General features: G+C 41.3%; 1 protein-coding gene across 1 annotated transcript in view; it reads left to right on the top strand.

Moving 5' to 3' along the window:
• Positions 1–17,414, top strand: part of LOC112232763 (phospholipid-transporting ATPase ABCA1-like) — a 223,467-nt gene that overhangs the window by 75,330 nt on the left and 130,723 nt on the right. The window contains exons 15-18 of the mRNA XM_024399987.2: positions 2,583–2,797; positions 4,454–4,532; positions 10,935–11,137; positions 16,512–16,560. Of these exons, the coding sequence (XP_024255755.2) occupies positions 2,583–2,797; positions 4,454–4,532; positions 10,935–11,137; positions 16,512–16,560 (546 nt within the window). The remainder of the gene's footprint in view (positions 1–2,582; positions 2,798–4,453; positions 4,533–10,934; positions 11,138–16,511; positions 16,561–17,414) is intronic.

Raw genomic sequence — 17,414 nt, 5'->3', positions numbered from 1 at the left:
GACATTCAGAGATGTCTCAATCCTGACTAGTCTCCCAGTCCCTGCAGCTGAAAAACATCCCCACAGCATGATACTGCCACCACCATGGTTCACCGTAGGGATGCTGCCAGGTTTCCTCCAGACATGGCGCATTCAAGCCAAAGAGTTCAATCTTGGTTTCATCAGACCAGAGAATCTTGTTTCTCATGGTCTGAGGGTCTTTAGATGCTTTTGGCAAATTCCAAGCGGGCTGTCATATGCCTTTTACTGAGGAGTGGCTTCCGGCTGGCCGCTCTTCCATAAAGGCCTGATTGGTGGAGTGCTGCAGAGATGCTTGTCCTTCTGGAAGATCCTCCCATCTACACGGAGGAACTCTAGAGCTCTTTCAGAGGGACCATCGGTTTTTTAGTCACCTCCATGATCAAGGCCCTTCTCCCCCGATTGCTCAGTTTGGTCGGGCGGCCAGCTCTAGGAAGAGTCTTGGTGGTTCCAAACTTCTTCCATTTAAGAATGATGGCTGCCACTGTGCTCTTGGGGGATCTTCAATGGTGCAGATTTTTTTGGGTACCCTTCGCCAGATCTGTGCCTCAACACAATCCTTCGACCTCATGGCTTGGTTTTTGCTCTGACATGCACTGTCCACTGTGGGACCTTATATAGACAAGTTTGTTTCTTTCCAAATCATGTCCAATCAATTTAATTGACCACAGGTGGACTCCAATCAAGTTGTAGAAACATCCCAAGGATCATCAATGGAAACAGGATGCACCTGAGCTCAATTTGAAGTCTCATAGCAAAGGGTCTGAATACTTATACAGGAAATACGTTTTTGTGTTTTTATAAATTTGCAAACATTTCTAAAAACATTTTTTCGCTTTGCGGTTAGGGGGTATTGTGTGTAGATTGATGAGGGGGAAAAAATAATAAGAATAAGGCTGCAATGTGACAAAATGCGGAAAAATCAAGGGATGTGAAAACTTTCCGAAGGCACTGTAGGTTCAAACAAGAGCTTAGCATAACACAGTGATAATTCTGTGGCAGAACTCTGCGGCAGAGACACATTTAGTAGCTCAGAGGGTGAGAGGGCATAAGGGATGGGAGGAAAAACAGTTTGGTTCTCGATTTCTCCGAACGAAAGAGCATAGTGCTACGTGAGGCTATGGTTAAGACTTCTGTGTGTGTCCTTATCCCAGGGATAATGCGACCTGTGGGGATACAAATTGAACTAGCTCGGAGGGAGAAAATGCCACGCTCAGCAGATAACCCTGACCTTTTGTAATAATGACAGCAAATCTTACCCTCCAAAATGCTCTAAAAATCCAGCCGGTCAGCTAATCAAGAGAGAATGTGTATCATATCATGGAACTGTATGTCCGAGTGTACAATGCACTTCTTCTACTTGTGGCTGTTACTGTTTCAACTGAGATAGAATGAATTCTCCTGGTGAAGGACTTCACTATCATTGCCAATATTATGCAGATAAAATGCTCAATACCACAAGACACCACGTTGTACATCTTACTTTTACTCTTGTCGGTATCTTGTAACATAGGGGTTGCTGGTTTTCCCACTGTTGTTTTACACAATGGTTGCATGCAGTGTTCTCTTCTAATTTCATGTCAGTTTAGCAGTATTGATGTATGTAGCCTCTAACTTCAATATTTCTTCTTAAAATGAAAATATCCTGGTACCCTTCAATCAAGCCACTTCAAAGCAAATCTTTAAGTCCTAATCTTCCTTGCATTTCAGGGTTTTGATTATGTTCTGAAATGTGGCAAAATCAACAATAACCAAGATACATTTTAATGCTGCCACCATTCACACTATGACCTAACGACATCCAGCTAGATGGTCCATTCTGTGACTTCATCACATATCTCATGTCTACTTCCTGATTGACTGGGAATGTGCTGATTAGTATGTGTTAGTTCAGGGTGCATGATATGACCCTCCACTCCCCCTGTGAATAAGCAGGCTCCGGTGTCATATAGATTCTCTGTGGTTGTGATTTGGTTTCTCTCAAATAACTTCTGCTGACAAAAATTGAAACTTAAAAAATGTTACGAAACACAGCAAAGGAATGGTCTATGCAACATTTTATGTTGGGTCTATGCATAATTTTACGTTGGTTACATTGTATTATATTCAGGTGGTAGTGTATGTAGTTGTTGTTGTTTCTTACTTGATTTGGAAGGAAGACTGGTATTGCAGAATTTGTCCTTTGTTCCAGATTCCATCCCACACACAATCTCGTTGCTTCGAATACAACTACAGTAGGCTATGACTTGCAAACCCAGAGGGGTGTACAATGAGGAAATAAGCACAACACCACAATATGGAAACAGATTGCAGACTTGGCTCTGTTCAAAGACTTTACATTTATTATAATTTTTTGGTCCAATTTATGTATTTCTCAAGATGGTTGACAGAACAAACAAACTAGTTCCAGAGCACTGACTCACACACATGCACACAAACTCACTCTTACTTCCTCTTTATTTTTGTCTGTCTCACACACATACACAAACACAGTCCACCTACACTCCAAATTGGGCCCATTGAGTGAAATCAATAGTTTTGTTGGCTCCATCTTTCCCCCGCAGGTCGCACAATCATCCTCTCCACTCATCACATGGATGAGGCCGACATCTTGGGAGACCGCATTGCCATTATCTCTCACGGCAAGATGTGTTGTTACGGCTCCTCCCTGTTCCTGAAAAAATACTTTGGCAGTGGCTACTACCTCACTCTGGTCAAGGCCGGAAATGAGCAAATTACCAACGAGCGCAGCGGAGTCAAGCAGGGCCAGGAGAAAGAGGTAAATGGAGTTGGGTGAAAATGCCCCTAGACACTGATCTTGGGTCAGTTTAGCATTTTAAGACTAAGGTTTGGAATAGGTGAGGGGAATCTGATCCTCAATCTGTACCTAGGGGAAACATCAGGAAACATCACACCAGACCAAGGTAAATACTAAAAAAACTGTGTGCTGCATTTTGCTGTCTGTTTTGGGACTAGGACATTTTGTTCTCGTGTTGTATTGATAACAAATCAATATGATTGCTAATAACAGTTGAAATAACAAAATGAAAAATGGTTCTCTATTTAGGAAATGATGGAGCTGGGTGAACTCCACACATGACACTTTGGTATCAAAAATGACAGATAAGCAAGTGTTACCCAGCAAAAAAAATCCCAACTTTTGTTTCATTTTGATTGGCTATGAGTTTTCACCATAGTTTCACTTAGTCAATGTGAGCTAAACATGTAACTCTGGTGCATATTTTCAATTACCCATTCATGATGTCTGATCCCACATTGGAAAACATCATGACACCAATCTATAATTCTCCGATAATGGGGCAAGATGATTTGTTTGACTTTTTGCATCTGGCGGGAAGCACTCCAATAGTAAGCTCTAAGACACATCAGCAACATTTGCCACACACTCCATTATCGACAAGGTTCCTGTGACTTTCCAGAGTGAAAGTTGCCCTCCCCTGTAATGATCTGTGTTTAGTCTCCCCCAGCATGAGAATTGGCAGACACCTCCGCACTGGATGATACTAATTGTCATGAGGGAGGGGGGGAACGAGTTTCTTGATCTAGCTCCTTGCAGTGCCTTGCACACGGTTTTAATCAATAGGAGCAAATTAACAAGATGCACCGATGCAAGCAGGGTTACAGCAATTACCATTAGTCTACAGGGCCTTTGTGGAGAGTGGAGTAATTTGTAAAAAAAAGAAGAAAAAAAAGAAAAGAAATAATAGTAAGAACAAACAATCACATTTTGCGAAGAGAGCTTTAATGCTCCCCCAAAATGACTTGCTACATCAGCCCACTGGTGCAGACAGCAGCTAAGCATAAGCCTTAGGACTTGGCCTGTAGTTCTCATAAAAACCTAATTTAATGCTGCCCATTCTGTCCGTTGACTGGAAAGTTGTGCCAATGCTACCATCCAGGTTTCGAACTTGGGTCGCCTGCACCACTGTGTTATCACATTGAGCTACATCTTAGGCATTAGCTTGGGGTAGATAACACAAGTCTTCAGGTCTCTAGCCAGGTTACTCATTATATATGGGATTTTGTATTTGCTAAATTAAATTAGTTTATATCATGAACTCATGATACGATGGTTAAGTGAATAATATGATACATGTGCGGTGTCCATATTAGGATAGCCTCAGTCTTAGTATGACTTCTTCCAATCTCAGCAGGCCTGCTGAGGCTGCCCTAATATGGGAAACATATACAGTTTATGATGGTTTGTAGTGGATCCCCCTTAAAACTTCTCGGTATATGGTAAGTACAGCATCTGTTGGTGCTGACAGCCAAACTTAGCTCTAATGAAACACTAACGAGTTGGATCACTGTGGTAATTCCATTAATATGAGATATGAGGGGAGAATTGTGGAGGTGATAATCAGTCTGAGAGCTCTACCGTAATGATGAATACTTTAACATTTCTCTCTAATAGGAGACGGATGAGACCTTGAGGAGAACCAGTCTGGATGAAGGGATTGCAAGCCAGAACTGGAGCAACTCTGACCCCACAGGTAGAACCAGCAACACCACCTAATTTATCCATACTATATTTGGCTATATCCAAACTAATAATTGAACTGAATAAATGACTAGAAGTCCTACTGAGACTGAGGCTGTCCTAATATGAACACCATACATACATCATATTATTTGCTCAGCCAGAGCAAATGATAGTGAGTTCATGATAGTGCTTTTTCAAGTACTCAAAGTGGAACTGAGAGAGTTTGAGCTTGAGTTTGAGCTACAGGTTTTTTATTTATTTTACTAGGCAAGTCAGTTAAGAACAAATTCTTATTTTCAATGACGGCCTAGGAACAGTGGGTTAACTGCCTGTTCAGGGGCAGAACGACAGATTTGTACCTTGTCAGCTAGGGGATTTGAACTTGCAACCTTTCGGTTACTAGTCCAACGCTCTAACCACTAGGCTACCCTGCCGTCCCAGATACAAAACAGACAATCATAATATCATTCAAAAATATCAAATATGTATTTTATCCTACATAACCAATTATATGAGGTTTTAAAAATAGGTTCTATTTGACTAAGCGTTTCATGACGTACACTAAGGCATTGTTGGCAGTAGATGGATGCAGTTCAATGCATGATATAATTCACCAATGCATTTCTTGGTAGTCCAAAAAATGGTACATTGTTTGCTGCCTCCATTCAGGATGCACTGTTTCAGTTTCATTGACTCAATATTTTGGACAAAAACAGACTAATTTAACTAAGGCTGGGAATGTCAATACAATCAAACTAGCAAAGGCAATGACCATAAGGCAGTCATAACGTGGCTCATGTCATTGGAGGAGTGGGTGAGTGAGTGACTTTTCCCCTCATATCATTCTTCGGTGCCTATACACAGCTAGAGATGCAGGTGTCATTTGGTTAGCTAGCAAGAACCTGAACGACTGTGTTATACAGTTAACATATCTCTTGCATTCGCAAATTCACTCTGGCTATTTACTCTGATTTCAGAGCACTCTTGTTTGTGTGCCAGAGCGCAGAATAACTGATGAATTTATGAATGAGCAACAGCCGCTGAATATGACCGGTGTCAGTAAACATAGGCAAAAAAGTAGTCACGAACGCTCTAGATAACATGTAAACAGTCTAACCAGCTCTGCTAGGGCGAGTAAAATGGTCAGTGAGATGTTCTCTCATTTGTGTCTGGAATTAGCTAGCTAGCAAGCTAGCCAACTTTAGCCAGTTAGCTTGGGTGCTTGGTTGGGACAAGGTAAGCTGCAGGAGGATGAGTAGGCTACAATTCCCCATCGTTTATCAGTGTAATTTTTGACGGCCAACAAGCGGAAAAGGTTTGAAAGGGTTTATCTACTGTTCCTTACTGAGATTTTAGCTCATCTTGCTCAGGCTAGCATCAGTTGTTGATATTGTTGTTGCTGATGTGCATAACTGAGGGAGAGAGAGCCTACCTTTCATGGTTGTTTGATCAATAGGATTGTAAAGTTACCAAATGTAAGAGGACTCGCGTGGTGTTTACATGTTTTCAGAAATACATTCAGGTGTATTTTGTGGCTTTTGGCAAATGCGTTGTAATGATCTAAAGTCAAGCTGTTGCAACTGCCTTCCACTTTAAAATTGGACGTTGTGGATCTCACCACCACACATCAGCTATCACAGGAAAGAGAGAAGAAGGAGGGGCTAAAAGTCTGACTCCGGCTGTAGAATGTCATGTCAGCAGTTGATTGTCTGCTCCTGTTCAGATGACAGTGACATATCTAAGTACTCTAGTCCTCTCTCTCTCTCTCTCTCTCTCTCTCTCTCTCTCTCTCTCTCTCTCTCTCTCTCTCTCTCTCTCTCTCTCTCTCTCTCTCTCTCTCTCTCTCTCTCTCTCTCTCTCTCTCTCTCTCTCTCTCTCTCTCTCTCTCTCTCTCTCTCTCTCTCTCTCTCTCTCTCTCTCTCTCTCTCTCTCTCTCACTCACACTCAGAGATCTGTAACAGTAGCTAGTGGGTCTGATTCCCCAACCAGAGTCAGTACTGACCAGAGGCCTAATCAGTAGTAGAGCAGCCTTGGTCTTTTAAATTCAATTTTCGACTTGGAATCATGATCAAGGATCAAAGCACTTGGATGGGGGACTGGATTGTACATATCATGTGGGAAAAAAGACTGGATTTCTATTGATGATGAGCGTAAGGGTGCGAGTGAGTGTGACGGTGGGAGTGAGGGTGAGTATGTATGAATATAATGACATGGCTTCATTTTAATCCATAACCAAACTACCTAAAACAACACAGCGTAACTTAAAAACACAGCGACCTTCCAAAGATATATTAAATCACATTCCCTCTATAGAACTGTCTGTGTATGTCATTTGTAGACTTAAACACCACACAGTTGTACATGACAAATATACAGTACAGCATGTGACAAATAAACTCAGCAAAAAAAGAAACATCCCTTTTTCAGGACCCTGTCTTTCAAAGATAATTCGTAAAAATCCAAATAACTTCACAGATCTTCATTGTAAAGGGTTTAAACATGGTCTCCCATGGTTGTTCAATGAACCATAAACAATTAATGAACATGCACCAGTCGAACGGTCGAAAAAAGAGCTTACAGACGGTAGGCAATTAAGGTCACAGTTATGAAAACTTAGGATACTAAAGAGGTCTTTCTACTGAGTCTGAAAAAAACCCACAAGAAAGATGCCCAGGGTCCCTGCTCATCTGCGTGAACGTGCCTTAGGCATGCTGCAAGGAGGTATTAGGACTGCAGATGTGGCCAGGGCAATAAATTGTTGTGAGACGCCTAAGACAGTGCTACAGGGAGACAGGACGGACAGCTGATCGTCCTCGCAGTGGCAGAACACATGTAACAACACCTGCACAGGATCGGTATATCCGAACATCACGCCTGCAGGACAGGTACAGGATGGCAACAAGGGGAAGACATTCTCCTCCCTCATGTGGTACCCTTCCTGCAGGCTCATCCTGACATGATGCTCCAGCATGACAATGCCACCAGCCATACTGCTTGTTCTGTGCATGATTTCCTGCAAGACAGGAATGTCAGTGTTCTGCCATGGCCAGCGAAGAGCCCGGATCTCAATCCCATTGAGCACATCTTGGACCTGTTGGATCGGAGGGTAAGGGCTAGGGCCATTGCCCCCAGAAATGTCTGTGAACTTGCAGGTGCCTTGGTGGAAGAGAGGGGTAACATCTCAAATCAAGAACTGGCAAATCTGGTGCAGTCCATCAGGAGGAGATGCACTGCAGTACTTAATGCAGCTGTTGGCCTCACCAGATACTGACTGTTACTTTTGATTTTGACCCCCCTTTGTTCAGGGACACATTATTCAATTTCTGTTAGTCACATGTCAGTGGAACTTGTTCAGTTTATGTCTAAGTTGTTGAATCTTGTTATGTTCATACAAATATTTACACATGTTAGGTTTGCTGAAAATATTTGCAGTTGACAGTGAGAGGAGGTTTATTTATTTGCTGAGTTTATATCATAATTCAAACAATGACAACCCCTTTGTATTACAACTAAACTACACACAAGTAGTTAAGCCAAATGTGTGAAGACGATCCGGTTTCTGACCTCCTCATAAAGCCAAGGTCTCACTTGGTTAAGCAGCTGTAGTTATATATGCCAGCAGCATACCACCCTGCATCCCACTGCTGGCTTGACTCTGATGCTTAGCAGGGTTGGTCGCTGGATGGGAGACCAGATGCTGCTATAAGTAGTGTTGGAGGGCCAGTAGGAGGCACTCTTTCCTCTGGTCTAATAAAGTATCACAATGCTCCAGGGCAGAGATGGGGGACATTGCAGGGTGCTGTCTTTCGGATGAGATGTTAAACGGGTGTCATGACTCTCTGTGTTCACTAAAGATCCCATGACACTTATTGTAAGAGTAGGAGTTTTAACCCTGGTGTCCTGGCTAAATTCACATTTTTTTCACCTTATTTAACCAGGTAGGCCAGTTGAGAACAAGATCTCATTTACAACTGCGACCTGGCCAAGATAAAGCAAAGCAGTGTGAGAAAAACAACAACACAGAGCTGCACATGGGATAAACAAACATACTGTCAATAACACAATAATCATAATCACCTAATCATCCACAGCCTCCAATTGGCTCATTCATCCCCTGTAACTATTCCCCTGGCTGTTGCTGTAAGTGAGAATGTATTCTCAGTCAACTTACCTGGCAAAAAAAATATATATATAAAAATCAATTGGAGGTGGTGATGTTTTCTTGGGCTGCATCCCAAATGAAACCTTGTTCCTTATGTACTTATGATCATTTGAGATTTGCTCTTTAGATATCGTGATGATGATAATAATAAATTACACTTTTATAGTGCTTTTCATTACAATCTCAAAGCGCTTATGATGAGGAACTAACCATATACAGCAATTTTGGTCTCTCTTTGGAGATTTTGAAATCTTCCATAGCTATGTTTTGCCGGTTTATGCAAAACTCAAAAAACGTAGTGTCCCTTAACTCTGATTATGACCCTTCATGAGAAACAGATTCACCACTTTTGAAAAAGTAAATAAGTGGTATAACTATTTGTTGTTGTCCTCAATGATTCTAAATGCAGTGTTTTCACTTTTAAAAGCTGTTGGGGCTAGGGGGCAGCATTTTCACTTTTGGATGAAAGGCGTGCCCAGAGTAAACTGCCTCCTACTCTTTCCCAGATGGGAATATATGCATATTATTATTACTGGTGGATAGAAAACACTCTGAAGTTTCTAAAACTGTTTGAATTATGTCTGTGAGTATAACAGAACTCATATGGCAGACAAAAATCTGAGAAGAAATCCAAACAGGAAGTGAGAACTCAAATTTGAAAACAGTGCCATTTGATGTCCATCTTAGATATGGATGAGCATGCACTTCCTAGGGCTTCCACAAGATGTCACCGTCTTTAGATTCTGGTTGTATGATTCTACTAGAAAGGAGGGGCTCATAATAGCTCTTTGAGTAGGTGGTCTGGCAGAAAGCCTCGGTCTCATTGCTCGCGGTCACGAGAGAGTGTTCTTGCGGTCCAATGCGTTTCTTCAGACAATGAAATTCTCCGGTTGGAATCTTATTGCTGATTAATGTTTAAAACATCCTAAATATGGATTGCATACATCATTTGACTTGTTTCTACGACCTGTAACGGAACTTTTTGAGTTTTTGTCTGGAGGAATTGCACGTGCTTTTTGAGGATTGAATGCTGGGCTGAACAAGCTAACAACAAGTGGCTAAATGATGGGCTTTTTGGTACTTTATGGAACAAATCAGTCATTTATTGTCGAACTGGGATTCCTGGAATTGCCTTCTGATGAAGATATTCAAATGTGAGTGAATATTTATAGTGTTTTTTGTAGCTTCTGTTGACGCCAAAATGGCGGCTATTTCTTTGGGTTCTGAGCGAAATTCCCAGATTATTATTTTTCCGCAAAGTTAAAAAAAAAATCTGACACAGCGGTTGCATAGAGGATACGTTTATCTTTAATTCTGTGAATAACACTTGCATCTTTTTCAATGTTTATTGTGAGTATTTCTGCAAAATCACCGGATGTTTTGGAATCAAAACATTACTGCACGTAACGCGCCAATGTAAACTGAGATTTTTTAAATATATATATATATATATGCACATTATCGAACAAAACACGCAATACATGTATAACATGATGTCCTATGAGTGTCATCTGATGGAGATAATCAAAGGTTAGTGATTCATTTTATCTATATTTATGCTTTTGTGACTGTTAAAAATCACTGTGTGTGTTTTTGAATTTGGTGGTCATCTAACATAAATATATTTTGTGTTTTTGCTGTAAAACATTTTAAAAATCGGACACGATGGGTAGATTAACAAGATGTTTATCTTTCATTTGCTGTATTGGACTTGTTAATGTGTGAAAGTTAAATATTTCTAAAGAATATTTTTTTCAGCTGAATGGGAGGGACTGTTCCCTTTAGGGAACTCCTTGTGCCCCCCAGCCCCAACAGGTTTTAAATATGTCAATTGAAATACAGGTAACTGCCAAAATAAAGGAAAAGCCAACATAAGGTGTCTTAAAAGGACTTTGGGCCACCACGAGCTGCAGAACAGCTACAATGCACCTTAGCATAGATTCTACAAGTGTCTGGAACTCTACTGGAGGGATGTGACACCATGGTAGCCAAAATATTGGGCAACTGGGCATTTTTTTTACATGGCCCTAAGCATGATGGGATGTTAACTGCTTAATTAACTCAGAAACCGCACCTGTGTGGAAGCACCGGCTTTCAATATACTTTGAATCCCTAATTTAAGCGTTTATTTTATTTTGGCAGTTACCATACATGAAGCACAACAATATGACATAACAATAAGATATTGTTTTTTCTGTAATTCCTTTTCATACATCCATGTCGTCCTTCCTGTTTCACTTCACCATGTAGAGCTTACAGCTGTCAGTAAGCTGGTGCGTCGGCATGTTCCCGAGGCAGTGTTCCTGGAGAGCATCGGCCAGGAGATCACCTACATCCTGCCTTACAGCGGGGCCAAGGATGGCACCTTCGCCCTCCTTTTCAAAGAGCTGGACCTGGAGATGGCTGACATTGGCTTCACCAACTACGGCATCTCGGATACCACACTAGAGGAGGTATGAGGCGGACGAAACACACACACACACACACGCATGTACGCAGGCATCACATACACAGACTCGCACACAAGCTTCACATGCAAGTGCATACACACGCACACGTATACACACTGCATTGTTGGGTTTAGAGCTTGCAAGAAAGGCATTTCACTGTACAGTCGTGGCCGAAAGTTTTGAGAATGACACAAATATTCATTTTCACAGTCTGCTGCCTGAGTTTGTATGATGGCAATTTGCATATACTCCAGAATGTTATGAAGAGTGATTAGATGAATTGCAATTAATTGCAAAGTCCCTCTTTGACATGCAAATGAACTGAATCCCCAAAAAACATGTCCACTGCATTTCAACCCTGCCACAAAAGGACCAGCTGACATCATGTCAGTGATTCTCTCTTTAACACAGGTGTGAGTGTTGACGAGGACAAGGCTGGAGATCACTCTGTCATGCTGATCACTCTGTCATGCTCAAATAACAGACTGGAAGCTTCAAAAGGAGGGTGGTGCTTGGAATCATTGTTCTTCCTCTGTCAACCATGGGTACATGGAAGGAAAAACGTGCCGTCATCATTGCATTGCACAAAAAGGGCTTCACAGGCAAGGATATTGTTGCCAGTAAGATTGCACCTAATTCAACCATTTATCAGATCATCAAGAACTTCAAGGAGAGCCGTTCAATTGTTGTGAAGAAGGCTTCAGGGTGCCCAAGAAAGTCCAGCAGGCGCCAGGACCGTCTCCTAAAGTTGTACCTTCTCTGCTATGCAATCTGGTTTCAGAGCTCAAGGTTCTAAACGATCAAGGTTCTAAACGATATCATAACCGCCATCGATAAGAGTACTTACCGTGCAGCCATATTCATCAACCTGGCCAAGGCTTTCGACTGTCAATCACCACATTCTTATCGGCAGCCTCAACAGACTCAACGGCAGACTCCAGCATCACTACTATGGACGGTTCTGACTTAGAATATGTGGACAACTACAAATACCTAGGTGTCTGGTTAGACTGTAAACTCTCCTTTCAGACTCACATTAAGCCTCTCCAATCCAAAATTAAATCTAGAATAGGCTTTCTATTTCGCAAAACAAAGAATCCTTCACTCATGCTGCCAAACATACCCTCGTAAAAATGACCATCCTACTGATCCTCGATTTCTGCGATGTAATTTATAAAATAGGGTGGGTAGCCTCCAACACTCTACTAAACAAATTGGGTGCAGTCTATCACAGTGCCATCCTTTTTGTCACCAAAGCCGCTGCGACCTGTACGCACTCGTTGGCTGGCCATCGCTTCATACTCGTCGCCAAACCCACTGGCTACAGGTCATCTACAAATGTCTGCTAGGTAAAGCCCCACCTTATCTCAGCTCACTGGTCACCATAGCAGCATCCATTCCTAGCACGCGCTACAGCAGGGATATCTCACTGGTCACCCCCAAAGCCAATTCCTCTTCTCTCTTCTCTTCTTCTCTGCTGCCAATGACTAGAACGAACTGCAAAAATCACTGAAGCTGGAGACTTATCTCCTTCACTAGCTTTAAGCACCAGCTGTCAGAGCAGCTCACAGATCACTGCACCTGTACATAGCCCAACTGTTAACAGCTACCTCATCACCATACTGTATTTATTTATTTATCTTGCTCTTTTGCACCCCAGTATCTCTACTTGCACATTCATCTTCTGCACATCTACCATTCCAGTGTTTAATTGCTATATTGTAATTACTTCGCCACCATGGCCTATTTATTGCCTTATACCTCCCTTATCTTACCTCATTTGCTCTCACTGTATATAGACTTTTTGTTTTCTTTTTTATACTGTATTATTGACTGTATGTTTGTTTATTACATGTGTAACTCTGTGTTGTATGTGTCAAACTACTGTGCTTTATCTTGGCCAGGTCACAGTTGTAAATAAGAACTTGTTCTCAAATAGCCTACCTGGTTAAATAAAGGTGAAATAAAAAAATTCAGCTGCGGGATCAGGGCACCACCAGTACAGAGCTTGCTCAGGAATGGCAGCAGGCAGGTTTGAGTGCATCTGCATGCACAGTGAGGCGAAGACTTTTGGAATATGGCCTTGTGTCAACAGGGGCAGCAAAGAAGCCAGTTATCTCCAGGAAAATCATCAGGGACAGACTGATATTCTGCAAAAGGTACAGGGATTGGACTGCTGAGGACTGGTGTAAAGTCATTTTCTCTATTGAATCCCCTTTCCGATTGTTTTGTGGCATCCGGAAAAAAGCTTGTCCGGAGAAGACAAGGTAAGCTCTACCATCAGTTCTGTGTCATGCCAACAGTAAAGCATCCTGAGACCATTCATTTGTGGGGTCGCTTCTCAGCCAAGGGAGTGGGCTCACTCACAATTTTGCCTAAGAACACAGCCATGGATAAAGAATGGTACCAACACATCCTCCGAGAGCAACTTCCCCCAACCATCCAGGAACAGTTTGGTGAGGAATAATGCCTTTTCCAGCATGATGGAGCACCTTGCCATAAGGCAAAAGTGATAACTAAGTGGCTTGGGGTACAAAACATCGATATTTTGGGTCCATGGCCAGGAAACTCCCCAGACCTTAATCCCATTGAGAACTTGTGGTCAACCCTCAAAAGGCGGGTGGACAAACAAAAAAACACAAATTCTGACAAACTCCAAGCATTGATTATGCAAGAATGGGCTCCCATCAGTCAGGATGTGGCCCAGAAGTTAATTGACAGCATGCCAGGGCAGATTGCAGAGGTCTTGAAAAAGGAGGGTCAACATTGCAAATATTGACTCTTTGCATCAACTTCATGTAGTTGTCAATAAAAGCCTTTGACACTTATGAAATGCTTGTAATTATACTTCAATATTCCATAGTATAATCTGACAAAAATATCTAAAGACACTGAAGCAGCAAACTTTGTGAAAAATTTATATTTGTGTCATTCTCAAAACCTTTAGCCACGACTGTACTTTAGAACTTTAAAAACTTGAAAAAAACACACACACACACACACACACACACACACACACACACACACACACACACACACACACACACACACACACACACACACACACACACACACACACACACACACTGCTCTCTCCTGAACAAACCAAATGCTTTGTATGCCAAGGATAGTGTTGGATTATGTCTGTAGGCAGGCACGTACCACTAAGTTACTGTTGTCAAACACAACTAATATGTCTCAGAAATTTTTGTCAGATGAAGATGCCCTGCGGGCATTGTGAATAATTCCTTTTCAACGTATCACATTCAGACACAAGGTTATGCTGGTGGAGTCTACTGCATATATCTACTTAGAGAAGGGAGATTAGATGTCAGTTGGTGGTATTTCTTGTGTGTGTGTGTGTGTGTGTGTGTGTCCGTGTGTGTGTGTCCGTGTGTCCGTGTGTGTGTGTGCATGTGCTACTAGTGCGCTGGTCCAGTGGTGGAAAAAGTACTCATTTGTCATATTTGAGTAATACATTTGAGTAATAAATAATAAATACCTTATTTGGTTTTAAATATACTTAAGTATCAAAAGTAAATGGAATTGCTAAAATATACTTAAGTTTTAACAGTAAAAGTATTAATAATTTTTAATTCCTTACATTATGCAAACCAGACTGCACAATTTCCAGTTTTTTATTCATTTACAGATAGCCAGGGGCACTCTACAACACTCAGACATGAATTTATAAACAAAGCATTTGTGTTTAGTGAGTCCGCCAGATCAGAGGCATTGGGATGACCAGGGATGTTCTCTTGATAAGTGTGTGAATTGGACCATTTTCCTGTCAAAATGTAACGACTACTTTTTGGTGTCAGTAAAAAGTACATTATTGAAGTAAAAAGTACATTTTTTTTTTTAGGAATGTAGTGAAGTGAAAGTAAAACCTGGCAAAAAATGTAAATAGTCAAGTCCATATACCCTAAAAAAAACGACTTAAGTAGTATTTAAAAGTATTTTTACTTAAGTACTTTACACCACTGCGCGTGTCAGCTGTTTATTCACCCGCACCTGCCCGCAATTGCTAATAACCCATCCGCAACCGTCGATTATATGTGATAAAGTGAAAATCTGAGGCCGCCACCCGTCCCTAACTATGTAAAATATGTTATAAGCCACAGTCAAAGACAGCGGAATTATTTTTTTGACTAGGTTGCAGGATTATTTGGTTGTTGCCTGATTTAGATATGCTTCTACTTATAAGATAAGTCATTTTCATAGTTTGTTAGTCAACTTGTCTACTTCGATGCAGATCAGATGTGGTTGAAATACTATCTGCTTTTATAATCATTTTATGATGAAGACAGCACCTTCCATTTAACCCATCTGAACAGTAGGCTAAAGTTCCCTTGACGTGGCATAGCCCTATTTGAAGTGCCTTGTTGTGACTGTCGAATTTGTATAGTGCCTCACAATCATCACACATAACACTGCTATCATCCTCTTTTACCTCTTCACCAAATATTTTCCAAACATGACTTTTCTAGCCCCCCCTTCTCTTTATTTTAAACTCTCCTTTTGCAGCTTTTGTGTTATTGAATTAAACTTGAATGTCCTTCTTGGCTCCGTGGATTGACGTTGACTTTTTCTACCAGTCCCCAAAAGTATTATTTGGCGCAAACAGTTAAGCCCTAAAGTTTATGCACTTATACCAGATAGCCTAAAATAATGAAAGAAAAACCTCAATGTAGCCTATATTAATTGCACAAGAATTATACATTTATAGATTTTTTTAAAGCTATTGTTTCTCTTTTTATTCAACCCGCCACCCACCCACCCTTCAGCCACACAATATATAATGACCCTAAACCCATACGCCTCCCGGATATAACCGCAGGGACTGCGGGTCATGAGTCAACCAGCGGATCACTAGTGTTCACGCATCTGTAATACAAGAGCATGGAGAAAGAAAGGACTGCTTGACAAAGGTTGACGTTTGTCATGAGGCTTGTCCTGGAGGCAGAAATGAGTGATTTCCACTAGATAGGCCAGCTGCAAAGACAAAATAGCCTGTATTGTAAAAATTCATTCAAACAAATCATTTGCTTTTTCGTCTTAATTTTAAGGTTAGGGTTAGGCATAAGGATTAGCAGTGAGGTTAAGTTTAGGGTTAAGTTTCAAATCTGATTTTATGACATTGTGGCTGTGCCAGCTAGTGACCACTCTGCAGAGCTACCTCCAGAACAAGATTAATGATCAAAAACGCTAACCTACCAATTTGTCATTGTCATGAATATAGAGCCCTTGTTTTTGTCATTACAGGAGTGCTGTCGATCATTTGTCTAATAACACATAGAGGTCAAGTAATTTCACTGGAGATGATGATGCTAAGCAATTTCATATCATGCTAATTATGTTGCGTTCCATCTCACAGATTTTCCTCAAAGTGGCGGAGGACACAGGTGTGGATGTGGAAATTCCAGGTAAATTGCAAGTTTTGCCGGTTGAGTGGAATTTGGGGGGGTTACAATGTAAATTGTAGTAGAATAGTTTAATCGTGGACTGATGATATGCAGTATAGACAAACACTACCGTGTGTGTGTGCACATATACAGTTTACACACACACCATTGAGAGTCTTCAAATCAAATTTTATTGGTCACATACACATGATTAGAAGATGTTAATGTTATGTTAATAAAGTGTAGCGAAATGCTTGTGCTTCTAGTTCCAACAGTGCAGTAATATCTAACAATTAATCTAACAATTCCCCAACAACTACCTAATACACACAAATCTAAAGGGGCGAATGAGAATATGTACATATAAATAAACTCAGCAAAAAATAAAACGTCCTCTCACCGTCAACTGCGTTTATTTTCAGAAAACTTGTGTGTAAATATTTGTATGAACATAACAAGACTCAACAACTGAGACATAACCTGAACAAATTCCACAGACAGGTGACTAACCGAAATTTAATAATGTGACCCTGAACAAAGGGGGGCTCAAAATCAAAAGTAACAGTCAGTATCTGGTGTGGACACAAGCTGCATTAAGTACTGCAGTGCATCTCCTCCTCATGGACTCCACCAGATTTTCCAGTTCTTGCTGTGAGATGTTACCCCTTCTTCCACCAAGGTACCTGCAAGTTCACGGACATTTCTGGGGGGGGATGGCCCTAGCCCTCACCCTCCGATCCAACAGGTCCCAGACATGCTCAATGGGATTTAGATCCGGGCTCTTCGCTGGCCATGGCAAAACACTGACATTTCTGTCCTGCAGGAAATCACGCACAGAACGAGCAGTATGGCTAATGACATTGTCATGTTGGAGG

Source organism: Oncorhynchus tshawytscha, linkage group LG15 (assembly GCF_018296145.1).
Source record: "Oncorhynchus tshawytscha isolate Ot180627B linkage group LG15, Otsh_v2.0, whole genome shotgun sequence".
Lineage (NCBI taxonomy): Eukaryota > Metazoa > Chordata > Actinopteri > Salmoniformes > Salmonidae > Oncorhynchus > Oncorhynchus tshawytscha.
This window is presented reverse-complemented; position numbering and strand designations above follow the sequence as displayed.